This window comes from Agelaius tricolor, unplaced genomic scaffold (assembly GCF_023055355.1).
Source record: "Agelaius tricolor isolate 1412-34295 unplaced genomic scaffold, bAgeTri1.0.p SCAF_85, whole genome shotgun sequence".
Taxonomy (NCBI): domain Eukaryota; kingdom Metazoa; phylum Chordata; class Aves; order Passeriformes; family Icteridae; genus Agelaius; species Agelaius tricolor.
In genome coordinates this window covers 116,587-132,102 of record NW_027269345.1, presented here as the reverse complement: position 1 = coordinate 132,102, position 15,516 = coordinate 116,587, and the positions used below count along the sequence as shown (strand labels likewise).

The following is a 15,516-nucleotide window of genomic DNA, read 5'->3' as shown; positions in this document are numbered from 1 at the left end:
TGGCTCCTGGGTGTCATTTCTCTACCTCATGACTCAGCAGGAGTTTCTCCAAGAAAGAAACAAAGCTTTTGCCTGAAGCTCCCACTGTGGCCATGACAGGAACCCCTGTGAGTGTCTGGGACATCCCGGCACTTTGGCAGCCTGGGGACTCCTGGGATGTCACCGTGGAGCCCCCGTGAGTGCCTGTGACAGATCGGTGCCTTTGCAGCCCAAGGTGCCCTGGGATGTCACCACGGAATGGATGTGACTGCCTCTGACCACAGGGCTCTTTTCCATCCCCAGAAATCACTGGGAGGTCTCCATGGAGCCCCTGTCTCTGTGTGTGACATTCCAGCTCTTAAAGAGGCTGGAAACTCTTGGAATGTCCACATGGAACCCCTCTGAGTGCCTGTGGCAACTCGGATCCTTAGCAGGCAGCCATCACTAGAATCCATTGCTATGGTCAGTTTCCATGGTAACCATCACCAGCCCCCTGTGTCTATGGTCAGTCCCTTGGCAGCTCCATGGAGACCCCATGCCAGGGGTGGTTGCCATGGACACCAGCTCAGGCCTGCAGCCAGAGTTCTGTTGCCATGGCAACCATTTCCAGTCCCATCCCCAGGCTCATGGGATCCCAGAGCCACAGAATTGGCTGAGCTGGGAGGGACCCATCAGGATCCACCAGTCCACCTGCTGGCCCTGTACAGGACACCCCAACAATGCCAGCCTGGGCCTGGCAGCGCTGGCCAAACGCTGCTGGAGCTCAGAGAGCCCTGGAGCCGGGACCCTTCCCTGGGGAGCCTGGCCAGGGCCCCAGCAGCCTCTGGGCAAAAACCTTTTCCTGACATCCAACCTGAGCCTGCCCCGACTCAGCTGCAGCCCTTCCCTCCACTCCTGTCCCTGAACACCAGAGGGAAGAGGTTCCCACAGCCCCAGCCAGGGACCCGCTCCCAAGGCTGCTGCCATGGCCACCAGGGCTGGCACCAGCTGGGATGCTCGGTCTCCATGGGCTGGGGTTTAGGAATGGGATTCCCCAATTTCCTGCTCCCGCTAAAACCGTGCTGCTGCTCGCTGCCCTCCCACCTCCCATGGAAAGCACAAAAGGCAAAGATCCCGGGCTGGGATAAGAACAATGTATTGGGAACAGCAACCAGATATGGAACAAACAGGAACAACAACAACATGGATAACAGAAGGGATAAGAAAAACTATTTACAGGGAAAACTACAACACCATCGACTGTCTCTTCCCAGCCATGTATTTCCCCCTGCCTGGAAAGGACGCCCTTCTCCTCACGGCAGACAGAGAGAGTCTCTTTCCTGCCCCTGGCAATGACCTGAAGTAGGAGTGAATGTAATGACACAGCCATGGCCAGACCCTCATAACCTTGGACCCACATCATGTCATTGGCAGGGGCAGGAAAAGGGACAGGTGTCTTCCCAGCATGGATCACAGGGAACGTAGATAACCAGGGCTCTTTCCAACGTGGGACCTCCAATGGGGGATGATGCTGGAGCAGTGCACAAAGCTCTTCCTGCAGTTGGGGCATTTGCAGGGCTTCCCTCACTGGTGCTTCCGTTGGTGTCTGCTCAAGTGAGAGTTACGGCTGAAGCTCATCCCACATTCCCCACACTCGTAGGGTTTCTCCCCGGTGTGGATGTACCGGTGGGTGATGAGGTGGGAGTTTTGCTTGAAGCCCTTCCCGCAGTCAGGGCAGCGTAATGGCCTCTCCTGGGTGTGAATCCGCTCATGCACAAGGAGCTGGGAGCTGGTCCAAAACCTCTTCCCACACTCAGGACACTCATAGGGCCTCTCCCCAGTGTGGATGCACTGATGGCTGATGAGGTGGAAGTTGTGCTTGAAGCCCTTCCCGCACTCAGGGCAGCGGAAGGGCCTCTCCTCGGTGTGAATCCGCTGGTGCAGCAGAAGATTGGAGCTGGTCTGAAACCTCTTCTGACACTCAGGACACTCATAGGGCCTCTCCCCAGTGTGGATCATCTGGTGGACACTCAGGTCAGAGCTGCAGCTGAAGCCCTTCCCACACTCCCCACACTCGTAGGCCCATTCCCCAGTGTGGATCATCTGGTGGCGGATCAGGGTGTTGCTCCGGCTAAAGCTCTTCCCACACGCCAAGCACTTGTAGGGCTTCTCCCCATCGTGAAGCTGTTCATGCACCACCAGCTCTGAGCCCTGGCTGAAGCTCTGTCCACCTTCCTGGCTCAGGGTGGGTCTTTCCTCCTCAGAGCACCCTGGGCTGAGTTTGGTGTCCCTCCTCCTGAGGGACCTCTGGGACTTTTCCTCCCCATTGGATTCCTGCACAGTAGAGCTGCTCAAAATGGCCTCTTCCATGAGGTTCTGCTGCAGGGATTTGTCCTCCCTGGTCACCATCCTCAGCTTCTTGTTTGGAGGACGAAGGACAAGGTCAGGATGGGATTTGCCTCTGTGCCCCAGGGAAGGGGAAGGAGATCCCCCCAGTGATTCCCCAGCAGGACGGCATTGGCAGAGGGGCTGTCCTGCAGCTGGGGGCCATGCTGGGCTGGGAGATGGAGCAGGAGTGAGGGGGAAAGGAGCACTGACTTCCTCCTCACCTGCCTGGGTGTCCTGGGACATTGTGTCAGTTTGAACAGACAGGTGTCTGCTAAGGAAGGCAAGAGCCTCCCTTGAAATGGAAAATGTAAACCCCCTCCCTCCAAATTACTAGAATTTTGAAATTAAGGGTATCTCAAAAGTATGGGAATAGGAATAACAGTTATTGAACTAGGAAAATCTTAAAAATACAAATGTCGTTTTACAAAAATACCCCACTCACCAGATCAGAATACGACGTGACACCCTGCGGGTCAGGCTGCTGGTAGCAGTCCTTTGAAATGGTGGCTGCAGAGCTCCTGCAGTGACAGATGTGGTTCTGTTAGGATCCTGTAGAAGGGTGGAGTTTTCCTCTGAAGGTCCAGTGGTGGTGGTGTTGGGCCTGGTCTTCCTCTGGGAATCCTGTGGAGAAGAAAGCTGCTTCTCTGAGAATCCAGTGGGAAGAGGCTGATGTGGTGTCCCAAGGATGCGGTTATATCCAGGTACGAATGCTTGGCTCCTCCCCCTGGGCGGAGCATCTCACAATGGGATGATGTGGTTTTTATCAGTCATGCAGTGACACTCAATGGCCCATTAAGAGAAGATATTTCCCAGAGGATGGATTGGTTGTGGAAGAGATAAAGAAAACTGCCCAATTAACAGAAGATAAATGCTCCAGTTCTAACAGATGGGTGATGATCCCACAGCCTGTGAATTCAGGGAGTGCTCAACATCATGGTTCCTTCTCCTTTCCCTGATCCTCCTTTGTCCCTCCTCTTCCTCCCACTCCTCATCTTCCCTCTCTCCTCCTCCTTTTTCTTCCTAAGCCAACCTCCTTCTCTTACTTCCCTCCCTTCTTGCTCTCCTTCTTCATCCAAACTGGGCCTTGTTGGGGACCCTGGCTGCAGACTTCCAGCCCTTGCGGTTCCTCCCAGGAGATCCGGAAGGGGTGAATGCAGAGAGGGCTGGGAGATCCCAGGAGTGGCTTCAGTGGGAGGGACTGAGCTGTACTGGGATCATACTGGGATCAAATGGGCAGTGACTGGGATTGCACTGCATTTGTACTCACATCATACCAGGATCATACTGGAACTGAGTAGGAGCCTGCCGGGTGCAATTGTGACCCTGTTGGAGGCAAATGGGATATACTGGGAGCAAGTGGGATCATGCTCTGGGTGAGCAGGAGCAGCTGTAAGCAACTGGGATCATGCCAGGAGCATGTGGGGGAACTGGGAGTGACTGGGTGCATGCTGGGGGTCATTGGAAACAACTGGGCTTCTACTGGGATCATGCTGGGAGTGGCTGGGAATATGCTGGAAGGAACTGGGATACACTGGGAAAGACTGGGAAACACTGGAACAAAAGTCAGGGTGAAAGGGAGCAACTGGAACCATGTGGGGCACAAGTGGTTCCTACAGGCAGCAACTGGGACCACACCGGGGTCATCACTGGATCATACTGGGACTGACTGGATTAACCCTGGCATTGTCTGAGAGTGACTGGGAACACACCATGCACATCGTCCCTGGACTGGGGGTGACTGGGAGCAACTGGGAGCACACTGGGAGCAAATGGCATCATACTGGGACTGACTGGGTTGATCTAGCTGGAGGCAACCGGGACCATCCTGGGAGTGCTTGAAAGTAACTGGGATTATTCTGGGACCATACTGGGAGTGCTGCCATGTGACAAGGATCATACTAATACATAAAATTTCAATAGTCAATGTGAATTTTATTTCTATATCTTTTATTTTAAAGAAGGCCAGCAAGCAGCGCTGGTTGGCTGGGGAGTCACCGCTCCACTCACGGCACACACCACTTACAAATTCAGTAAAGTATATATATATACTGTTTTTAAGCATAAAAAAGCAGTTTCCAGTGTGCTTGTTTAGTAGAAATGAGTAAATATCAATCAGCTGGAATAAGCAATTTCATCATTTTTCCAGGTGGTTGTTGGCTTCCTGTCCTTCTTGTGCTTGTCTGGAGCGAGGCCCCTTCACCGCTGTCTGCTACATGATTTTGTTAAGCTTTTTATTACACATAAGCATTTAGTCGCAGTGCAGTCCCCTTAGCTTAACCACAACATCCTCTATTTTATTCTAAGCATCAGTCATCTTGCTACCTCATCTCTTTACTTTACCATACTTCCCCTAGTTCAAAGCTTTATTTGGCTATAGAAAGTTTCATAAGCCTTCTTTGGATCTATCCCAAAGAATGCATCCATTTTCCACACAGCAGATAAAAGCATTTGCTGATTCCATTGCTGATTGACACAAATCACAAAAACATTTTTCACAGTATTGCTCACCAGATTGATGAAGTGGGGATCTACCTCCCTTTCCTGTAGGGCATGTAGAACGTGCTGCTGGCTTGCGGTGTCAAAAGCCTTGGCCATGTCCACAAATACAACAGCCAGGGGTTTGTGTTCTCCTTTTGCGGACTGAATTCTAGTTTGCAGGAGTTTCAGGTTTTCGGAGCATTCCACTGCCCTTATAAAGCCTCTTTGCCTTGGGTTGAGGGGGCAAGCCTTGGTGAGTTTGGCTGTTAAAATCCTGGAGGACAGTCTTAGCAAGATGGAACCGATCAGGATGGGTCTCCAGTTGTTAATGTCCTTTAGGTGCCCTGCTTTGGTTGACTTAGGAATCAAAACAGTCCTGCAACCCCTCCCCATGTCTGGGATTTTTCCTGATGTTAACCATAAGCTGAAGATCTCCATGCTCCAGGAGTACTCTGGATCCATCTTCTTGATGTCTCTTAGAGGAATCCTGGACTGGGAGCCGAGTTTTTGCTCATCTCCTGCACATTTTTCTCAATTTCTTTTGCCATAATTAAGTCTCTGAAAGCACTAATGTTGGCTTTCCCATTAATTTGGTGTTGCCGCCGCTTGGGGCGTGGCATCCCAGGTCGAGGACGGCTCGGTGGCAGCGCCTTTGCCACACGGAACAAGCACATGCATACACCAATGTGGTGGACGGTAACTGGCGTTTATTAACGGTTAGGCAGGGTCATTTATAACAGCGGTTAATGGTCAACAACACGTGGGGCTAAGTAACGGTAAAGGGGAGGGCTTCTGTCTGCCCATAACAATGCGATATCTTGGGGCCAGTCCCTAATCTCCCACAATTTGGAAGTTCCCAAGGCTATCAAATGTTCCAGGTGTTTCCCATCAGGCTTTAAAAACTGAATAAAGTTCGATGGGTGGGATTTCACAGGACAAACACTCTTTGTCATTCAGGATAATTTTAGCAAGTTTTTCCCTATCTAGATGGAACAGGTCTTAGAAGCAAAGAAAATGACCTTTCTTAACTGTTCTTCTTTTCATCCACTTTTGAAAAGGTCTTATTGGTCCTTTTTCCTGGCTCCCCATTTTTCTCTTATCTTGGGTTGCTGTTCTTATCTGGCTGATTAATTCAAGGCATCAAAAGCATTCCTGTGCTGATTGATTGTTGATTACATCTCCTTATCATCTATTAAGTGCTTGGATATCCACAGGAAGGTGTGAATTGTCCCAGCTGATAGCCATTCACTGAGGGTTCTGAGATAATGGGCCTGCAGCTCCCCCTCCCTCTGTCACTTGCTGTTTCCCAGCTGTTGTTATCTTTATCAGGGTGGTGACTCATCTTGGGATCTGTTTTCCTTCCAGCAGCTGCTCTCCCAGGCATCTGACTCCTCCCAAGATCTTTGTCCAAGTCCATTCGCAGGCCCCCAGCTGCTCTCCTGGTTTCATGACTCATGCCAGGTTCCTTATCTACATCCTCAGCTGGTTTCCTGGGCAGCAATCTCCTTTAGTCCCTGATTTGTTCAGCTGTTTTGCATGTGATGTGTGTCCTGCAATGAGTTTATTGATGCTTTTGTTGCCCTCAAACTGAGCCTCCAATCTTACCAGTAGTTCTTCCTCTTTAGTCCAGCATTTTTGGTGGGCTCCTGGGTTGGAAGTCTCTTTTGGGTGGAAAACAGCAACCCTTTCCTGATTTCTAACCAATGAATGTGCCAATCTTTTGTGTTGTCCCAGAGCAATTTTCATCTTGAAGTCTCTGCTGCATTCCTCATATATCCACTCCCTGCCTGGAGCCATTTCTGCTGCTCCCCTGCATTTACCAAAGTGACAAACAATACCATGAGAATTACTCTTCTCTTTTCCACATTGAGCACACAGAAAACAAACCCTCCTTATCCCGTGGGCTACCCTCAGGTCTTCAATCAAGCCCAACACACAGTTCACCCGGGTACCACAGCAAGGACAAGGTGGATTTGTTATCAGGAACAGTCACAGTAAGGATGTCTTCCAGTGTCTGTTCCCCGTGGTTCTCTGTCTGAGCTGGGGATGTCGCCGGCTTGGTGTCGTTCTCCGGCTCAGCAGGTGATGTTTCTGGTGTGCCCTCAGTCTCACAATTGCTGTTTTTCTACCTGTTGTCGAGCACAAACGATTCACAGTTCCTCGGAAGGCAGATCTTCAGTCCCACACTTGGCCGTGGTGCAAACTGTTCATAGACCTCAGGCAGCCTGCTCAAACCCTCCCAGCTTGTGGGAAAATGAACACATTCAAAGTTATTCATAAACAAGTCCAATCTAGAAAACTCAGAGTTCACCAGAGAAGCCAGTTCACATACTGGGGTGGTGAGATGGTAAATTTTTCAACACTAGGTCTACCCAGTTTTTAGACAACAGGTCTAGCTGGTGTTTAGAAAATCAAAACACCAGGTTTACCTTGCAAAATTGAGAGAAGGTGTCCAGTTGTAGACCCTGGGACACCAGGTCACCTAGTTATGTTTAGAGGTTTTGTTTTAAAATGGTTCCCCATTTTATGGCTCCGGAGAGTAAATTTGCCACAAGTTTAGGAGAGGTAGAATAAGAAGGACAGAGCAAGGACATAGCAATCTTTTGCCCACTTTAAAATCCTGGAGTCAGATCTTGGGCAAAGAGCCACCCAGCTCTTACTGTTTGTTTCAGGAGGATGACATTTCAACAGGAGGACGTTGAACTGGCCATCCCCACCACCTCTGTGCTGGGGCAGAGATCGACTGGGTTCCATTACACAGGGTTTCCAGCAGGACCATGAGGAGGTGCAATCACTGCAGCAATGCCCAGTTTGTAACTATACTCTCAAAAACTGCCTTAAGAGAATCACAGTCGCTCCCGCCTTTTGCCTGCACTTCACTGAATTTCTTCACTTTGACATTCAGAGCACTGGGCAGCAATCCCATCGCATCATCACCCACCTCAGGCCTTTGGGATGCTTTGTTTTAATTAAACAGTCAGATTCCCCTGGTTTGCACCAGTTCTAAGCTGGCTGCTGGGTGCTGGACAAGGTGGGGCACTGGCCCAGGGACCCCCGCCGGGGACCCTCCCCTGCATGAACTGCTCAGTCGACGCCTTTTCCCAGCAGTTGACAGCAGGGCATGGAGCGACAGATACGGCTTGATCATAGCCAGGTGTTCCACAGCAGCTGGGAGTCTCACAGCAGCCAGGTACAGCTTGGCAACAGGCACGGGCAGCTCCATAGCAGCCAGGAATGGCTCTGCAGCCAGGCACCCCCTCACAGTGCCAGGGCGCTCTCCCGCCGGGGCCGGGCACTGTCTCGCCGTGGCTGGGCACAGCTGTAGGGGCGCTTTCAGTCACAGCAAAGCACAGAGAGGGGGTTCCAGCGCAGGCAGAGATGGCTACAGGGGCAGCAGCATGGCACAGAGGAGCTGGAATCTTGCAGGGGCCGGGCACCGCTTCTGAGATCTCAGCTGGCGTGGCAGGGCCTGGTGGAGGGGCAGCAAACCCTGCTCCATGGCCAGGCACTGTCCTGCAGGAGCAAGGCATCTCACAGTGGTGGCGGCTGGGTGCCTTGCAGCGGCTGCAGTGGCAAAGCGCCTCCCTGCTGCTACCAAGTGCTGCTTCTGGGGTTCCAGCTGCGGCAGCAGGGCACAGCAGAGTGGCAGAGTGCCTGTTCAATGTGGCTCTGCAGCATGACGTCTCTCCACCCTCTGGATCAGCAGCAGCGCTCTCCATTGACAACCCGCGCTGGGCTTGGGCGGTTGCGGCAGTTTCTGCCAGCAGGGCAGAACAAGGGGCAGCAGCGGGCACAGCAGCACAGCAGCCAGTCCTTTCAGGTGTCTTGGCAGCCAGGGCAGGGCACAGAGGGGCTGCAGGGTGCTCATTTAACACAGCCAGGCTGCTCGGGGCGCCTCCACCACTGACCCCAGGGACGGCACACTCAGCTGGCAGCGCCCTCCCGCCTGGGGCAGCGGCACAGCCCTGGGTGACCAGGGGACATCCTGCTGGGCAAACACCTCCACCGGGGGTGGCAGCACAGTCCCAGGGGCAGCAGGGCACTCCCCGGGCAGGTCACCCTCACCTGGGGAGGCTCCACGGATCTGCCTGGTGGCCTCCTGGTGGGCTGTGCCTTCTGCACTCATTCTCTTCCCTCGCTCACCCAGCACAGCCTCTGCTCTCCCTGCTGCCTCCCCCAGCACCCTGCTTTCACCGTTAGCCTTGGTGGAGAGCCAGTGAATGCTCCATCCTTGGAAACGTTCCTGCTTGGATGGGCTCTGAGCAACATGATGGAGTGAAAGATGCCTCTGCTCCCACCCCACAGCAGGCCCTGTGGTGTCAGCTACAGGAGTAGTTGGGGTCTCCTGTAGGATGCAATTCCCCCAGAGAGCAGAGAGAACACAAAGCACCACAGCTGGCAGGAACATCCTCCCATGGAGATGCAAATATTCTCGATCAACAGGCTCAGGCTGCCCAGCTTTGCCTCTTTGTAGACGGACACAAGTGTCAGAAGTGACTGAGAACCAGGAGGCCCCACAGTGTCTCTGAGTCCCCTTGGTTCCCTGAGATCACACAGTGTCCCAGGCTCCCTTTGGTTCCATGAGGCCCCACAATGTCACAAGGATCCCTGGACAACACAAGGCCCTGACATATCTCAATGGATCCTTGGTTCCAACTGTCCTCACTGAGTCACAAGGGCCTCTGGATTCCATGAGACCCCACAGTGTCACAGTGTCCCTTTGGTTCCACAAGCCACAGGGTCACAACGGCTCCTGAGCATCTTCAGGCACCAAAGTCTCAGGGCATCCCCTCAGTTCCATGAACTCCACAGTGTCACAATGTCCCCTTGGTTCCATTTAGTCCTGTAGAGTCACAAGGATTCCTGGGAAGCATGAGGCCCTGAGGTATCACAATGGATGGTTCCATGAAGCCCCAGAGTTTCACAGTCTCCTCTTGGTTCCATGGATTCTACAAGACCCCGGAGTGTCACAGGGCTCCTATAGTCCCATGAGTCTCCAGAGTGTGAACAATGTCCCCAGGAGGCCCTGCAGTGTCACAGAGGAGCAGCACTGCAGTGGGCACAGCACCAGGGCAGGTTTGGCAGTGTTCCCATGTCTGTGACACAACAGCAGTGGCAACACCAACGTTCCCCTCTCTATGATACCACAGCACTTCAAGATCGAGCATTCCCCTGTCTGTGACACCACAGGGGTGGCAGCCACAGTGTTCCCCACTCTGTGACACCACAGCTGTGGCAGGAGCATGTCCCCCTCTCTGTGACACCACAGCAGTGACAATTCAAATGTTCCCCTGTCTGTCACACAACAAGGGTGGCAATTCCATTGTTCCCCTCCCTGTGACAGAACAGAGGTGGCAGCCCTAAAATTCCCCTCTCTGTGACATCACAGCAATGGCTGCCCCAGTGTCCCCCTCTCTGTGACACCACATCGGAGGCAATCCTGACCTTCCACTCTCTGTGACACCACAGCTGTGGCAGCCCTAAATCCCTTCTCTGTGACACCACAATGGTGAAAGCCACAATGTTCCCCTCTCTATGACACCACAGTGGTTGCAGCCCCACTGTTCCTGTCTCTGTGACAACACAGCTGTGCCAGTCCTCGTCCCCCTCTCTGTGACACCACAGAGGTGGCACCCCCAGCATTCTCCTCTCTATGACAGCACCACAGTGGCAGCCCCAACATTCCCCTCTCTGTGACACCACAAGGGTGGCAGCCCCAAATGCTCCCCTGTCTGTGATACCCCAGCAGTGACTCCCCACACATTCCCCTGTCTGTGACACCACTGCATTGGCAGTCCCAACATTGACTTCTTTATGACACCACAGCGGTGGCAGCCCCAAGATTAGCCTCTCCATGAGAAACCAGGGGTAGCAGCCCCAAGGTTACCCTGTCTTTGAGCTCACAAGGATGGCAGCCCCAATGTTGTCCTCTCTATGACATCACTGGGGGCAGTGGAAGCCCCAATGTTCTCCTCTCTATGACAACAAAGCACTGGCAGCCACAGTGTTCCCTTCTATGACTACAGCAGCAGCCACCCCAACATTTCCCTCACTGTGACACCACAGCTGTGGCAGCCCCAGCGTTCCCCTCTCTGTGACACCACAGCTGTGGCAGCCCCATTGTCCCGGTCTCTGTGACACCACAGTGGTTGCTGCCCAAATCTTCCCCTCTCTGTGACACTGCAGCTGTGGCAGCAGCACTAGAACAGAAGCAGCAGCCGTGGAACACCAGGGGAGCAGGGGAGGAGCAGAGAAGGAGCAGTGGAACAGGGGGAGATGAGCAGTGTTGGAGCAGCAGTGGAGCAGTGGTGCAGGAGCAGAGGAACCGTGCTGAAACAGCACAGCACAGCTTTGGAGCAGCAGTGGAGTGAGCATGGAAAAGGCGGAACAGTGGTGGCACAGGAGCTACAGCCATGGAACAGTGGTGGCACAGGAACTACAGCCATGGAACAGTGGTGGCACAGGAACTATGGCCATGGAACAGTGGTGGCACAGGAACTCCAGCCATGGAACAGTGGTGGCACAGCCCCGCAGCTGTGGAGCGGTGCCTGAGATGCTGAAGCTGCGGGACACAGAGCGGCTCCCAGCGCTGTGTCCTGCAGGAGCCGGCCCCGCACACACCAGAGCGATGCCCCTCAGGCTGAGCCAGAGCTGGGGGCACAGGCAGGAATTGCTGCTGGGCTCTGGAAGGTGTGGATTGAGTGCATTTAATGGTGACCTGGGGGTTTGATCCTGCTCGTTGTGGCTGCTTTTGTGCTGTCGGGACCATTCCAGTTCATCTGAAGTCATGAACTCAGGAGAAACTTGGGACAAAAGGAATCAAAGTGCCTTCTGTCCTGCTGTCTTGGTTTGGAAAGACAGGTGCCTGCTAAGGAAGGCAGGAACCTCCCCTGAATTGGAGAATATAACGCCCCCCCCCCCCCCACCTCCAAATTGCTATAAATTTTAAATTAAGGGGCTCTCAGGCAAAAAATATAGGAGCAGGAAATAACAGTTCTTTATTGGGGAAGAAAATAAAAGGAGAAAATAAACAATGCAGTAAACTAAAACAGCAATGACAGAACCAGAACCCAACCTGCCACCCTGTTGGTCAGGCTGTTGGTAGCAATCCAATTGGAATTGTGGCTGCAGTCCTCCTGCAGTGTCAGGTGTGGGTCTGTTGCAGCAGGGCTCCTGTAGAAAAGGGTGGAGTCCCTGGGTGGATCCCATCAGGATCCTCCAGTCCAACTGCTGACCCTGCACAGGACACCCCAACAATGCCAGCCTGGGCCTGGCAGCGCTGGCCAAACGCTGCTGGAGCTCAGAGAGCCCTGGAGCTGGGACCCTTCCCTGGGGAGCCTGGCCATGGCCCCAGCAGCCTCTGGGGAAAAACCTTTTCCTGACATCCAACCTGAGCCTGCCCCGACTCAGCTGCAGCTGTTCCCTCCACTCCTGTCCCTGGGCACCAGAGGGAAGAGGTTCCCACAGCCCCAGCCAGGGACCCACTCCCAAGGCTGCTGCCATGGCCACCAGGGCTGGCACCAGCTGGGATGCTCGGTTTCCATGGGCCGGGCTTCAGGAATGGGATTCCCCAATTTCCTGCTCCCGCTAAAACCGCGCTGCCCTCGCTGCCCTCCCGCCTCCCATGGAAAGCACAAAAGGCAAAGATCCGGGGCTGGGAGAAGAACAATTTATTGGGAACAGCAACAAGATAAGGCACAAACAGGAACAGAAACAATATTGATAACAGAAGGGATAAATAAAATTTTTAAAGGGAAAACTAAAACACAACTCACTGGGTCTTCCTGGCCATGTATTTCCCCCTGCCTGGAAAGGACACCCTTCTCCTCAGGGAGAGAGAGAAAGAGAGAGAGAGAGGGAGAGTCCCTTTCCTGCCCCTGGCAATGACCTGAGGTGGGAGTGAATGTCATGACAGGGCCATGGCCAGACCCTTATATTTTTCAATGCCACATCAGGTCATTGGGAGGGGCAGGAAAATTGACAGCTGTCTTCCCAGCATGGATTACAGGGAAAATGGATCCCCAGGGCTCTTCCCAACGTGGGACCTCCAATGGAAAAAGAAGCTGGAGTGGTGCATGAAGCTCTTCCTGCAGCTGGGGCACTCGCAGAACTTCCCTTACTGGCGACTCCATTGGTTTCTGGTCAAATTCGAGCTCATGGAGAAGCTCTTCCCATGAAGTGGGACACTTGTAGGGCCTCTCCCCAGTGTGGATGCGCCGGTGGATGATGAAGGTGGATTTTTTCTTGAATCGCTTCCTGCAATCAGGGCAGCAGAAGGGCCTCTCCTGGGTGTGACTCTGCTCATTCAGGCAGAGAATTTTGCTGGTCTGGAACCTCTTCCCACAGGTGGGGCACTCGTAGGGCCTCTCCCCGGTGTGGATGCACCGGTGGATGATGAGGTGGGAGTTGTGCTTGAAGCCCTTCCCGCACTCAGGGCAGCGGAAGGGCCTCTCCTCTGTATGAATGCGCTGGTGGCAGAGGTAATTGGAGCGTGTCTGAAACCTATTCTGACACTGGGGACACTTGTAGGGCCTCTCCCCAGTGTGGATGCGTTGGTGGATGATGAGGGCAGAGCTGCAGCTGAAGCCCTTCCCACACTCCCCACACTCGTAGGGCCATTCCCCAGTGTGGATCATCTGGTGGCGGATCAGGGTGCTGCTCTTCCTGAAGCTCTTCCCACACTCCAAGCACTTGTGGGGCTTCTCCCCATCATGAAGCTGCCCATGGACCACCAGCTCTGAGCTCCGGCTGAAGCTCTGTCCACCTTCCTGGCTCAGGGTGGGTCTTTCCTCCTCAGAGCACCCTGGGCTGGGTTTGCAGCCCCTCCTCCTCTGGGATCTCTGTTGCTTTTCTTCCCTGTTGGATTCCTGTGCACTAGAGTTGCTCAAAACAGCCTCTTCCATGAGGTTCTGCCGTGGAGATTTTTCCTCCCTGGTCTCCATCCTCAGCTTCTTCCCTGGGGGAGGAAGGATAAGGAGAGGATGGGATTTGCCTCCGTGCCACAGGGAAGGGGAAGGAGATCCCGCCAGAGCATCCCTGGCAGGACAGGGTTGGCAGCAGGGTTGTCCTGCAGCCAGGGGCTGTGCTGGGCTGGGAGATGGAGCAGGAGAGAGAGGCAAAGGGGCACTGACTTCCTCCTCACCTGCCAGGGTGTCCCGGGGCTCCTTCCTCTTCCTTGCAGCCTCCTCCTCCATCTGGCAACAGTTTGGAGATGGGAAATTCTGTTTTGGGAAGAAAACAAAGGGAGCACACATTGTCTTTTGTACTGGTTTGAAGGCAAACCTGGGGGAGATTCTAATTCAGAATTACGATTTAATAAGAAAATTTCGATCAAGGCAATGATACAGAAATACTGCCTTAAACTGACAGAGTCAGGATATAACCTGACACCCTGCTGCTCAGGGTGGTGGCAGCAGTCCCATTAAATGGTGGCTGCAGTCCTGTTGGAGTGATGAATGTGATTCTGTCCAAGCAGTGATCCTGTAGAAGGGTCTGGTCTTCCTCTGAAGGTCCAGTGGTGGTTCTGGAGCTCTTGTCCTCTGGGAATCCAGCAGGCAAGCTGCTCCTGGTGTTGCAAGGCTCAGCTTATATGCAGGTAGGAATGCTTGGATCCTCCCCCTGGGCGGAGCATCCCACAATGGGATGATGGAATTTTATCAGTCCTGCAGTGACACACAATGGCCCATTCGCAGAAGATATCTCCCCTGGAGGATGTTATCAGGCCTGAGTCATGGAAGAGATAAAGAACACTGCCCCACCTGTTTATAGCAGTTGATGAAGATGGGGATTGAAAACATGCATTGGGTTCCATCTTACATTGCAACCTGAAATAGTGGGGGAATCCCTGCTCAGGGGGTGAACACCACCCCCCTTACCCAAACTGGCTCAGGTTTAAAACCCCCACCCTGGGAAGGCCACACACACAGGGGACAATGTCACACTTGCCCTGCCCCAGGGCAGGTCTCTGTTCCATCATTCCCTTGCTGTCTCCTCTTTTCTTTTTCTTTCCATCTCTCTCTCTCATCCGTCACATTTAGTGTTCAATAAAATCCACTTTGGATTTGGTCTCGTTAGCACCTTAACTGGGGCAGAGGCATTTCTCTAACAATTTGCCTAACCAGATTGTAACATTATTTTTGCACAGTGAGTTCAGGGCACTCTTGTCTCACCCCAAGTGCTCTTGACAACAGCATGGTTCCCTCCTCTGAGGAGGTTGTGGCTCTTTCTGGAAGAACTCTTGGAAACAGTCCCTCCTTCCTCCTGGGGAACTTATGGAAGAACTGATGGGGAAAATGGCTGTTGTGGGTGGCCAGTGAAAAAGAAAATATTTTGTTGTCCTTCCTTGAAAAGTTTGTTAAAATCACTGGAGAAGAGGGAGCAAATTATATCAGCGTGACTGACAAAGTTCATTTACTCCAAGGTGAGGAACACAAGGCTGCTAAAAGTCCTACAAGAAGCGCAGCTCAAGTAGCTAAATTCCCAAATAACTCCAGCCAGGGGTCTCCGGGAGGATTTTTTTGGAGAGTGTTTGGAGCCGGCAGATCCCGGACTCGAGCCCTGGATATCTCCAGGCTCCCTAAGAGGAGCTTTTTTGGGGGCAGAGGAGCCGCGATCGCCCCTCGGGAGGGTCCCGGGGGGTCCACGTGGGGATGGCCCGGTACCGACGGGGCGGGACATTGGTTTTGGGGATCC

General features: G+C 53.3%; 2 protein-coding genes across 2 annotated transcripts in view; one reads left to right on the top strand and one right to left on the bottom strand.

Moving 5' to 3' along the window:
- Positions 1-15,516, top strand: part of LOC139585581 (zinc finger protein 436-like) — a 47,254-nt gene that overhangs the window by 27,778 nt on the left and 3,960 nt on the right. The window lies entirely within an intron of this gene.
- On the bottom strand, positions 1,543-14,018 carry ZNF132 (zinc finger protein 132). Its single transcript, XM_071418407.1, has 3 exons — positions 13,967-14,018; positions 13,085-13,780; positions 1,543-2,189 (listed from the first exon to the last, which is right to left on the bottom strand). The coding sequence occupies exons 1-3, from the start codon at positions 14,016-14,018 to the stop codon at positions 1,543-1,545; spliced, it is 1,395 nt and encodes a 464-aa protein (XP_071274508.1).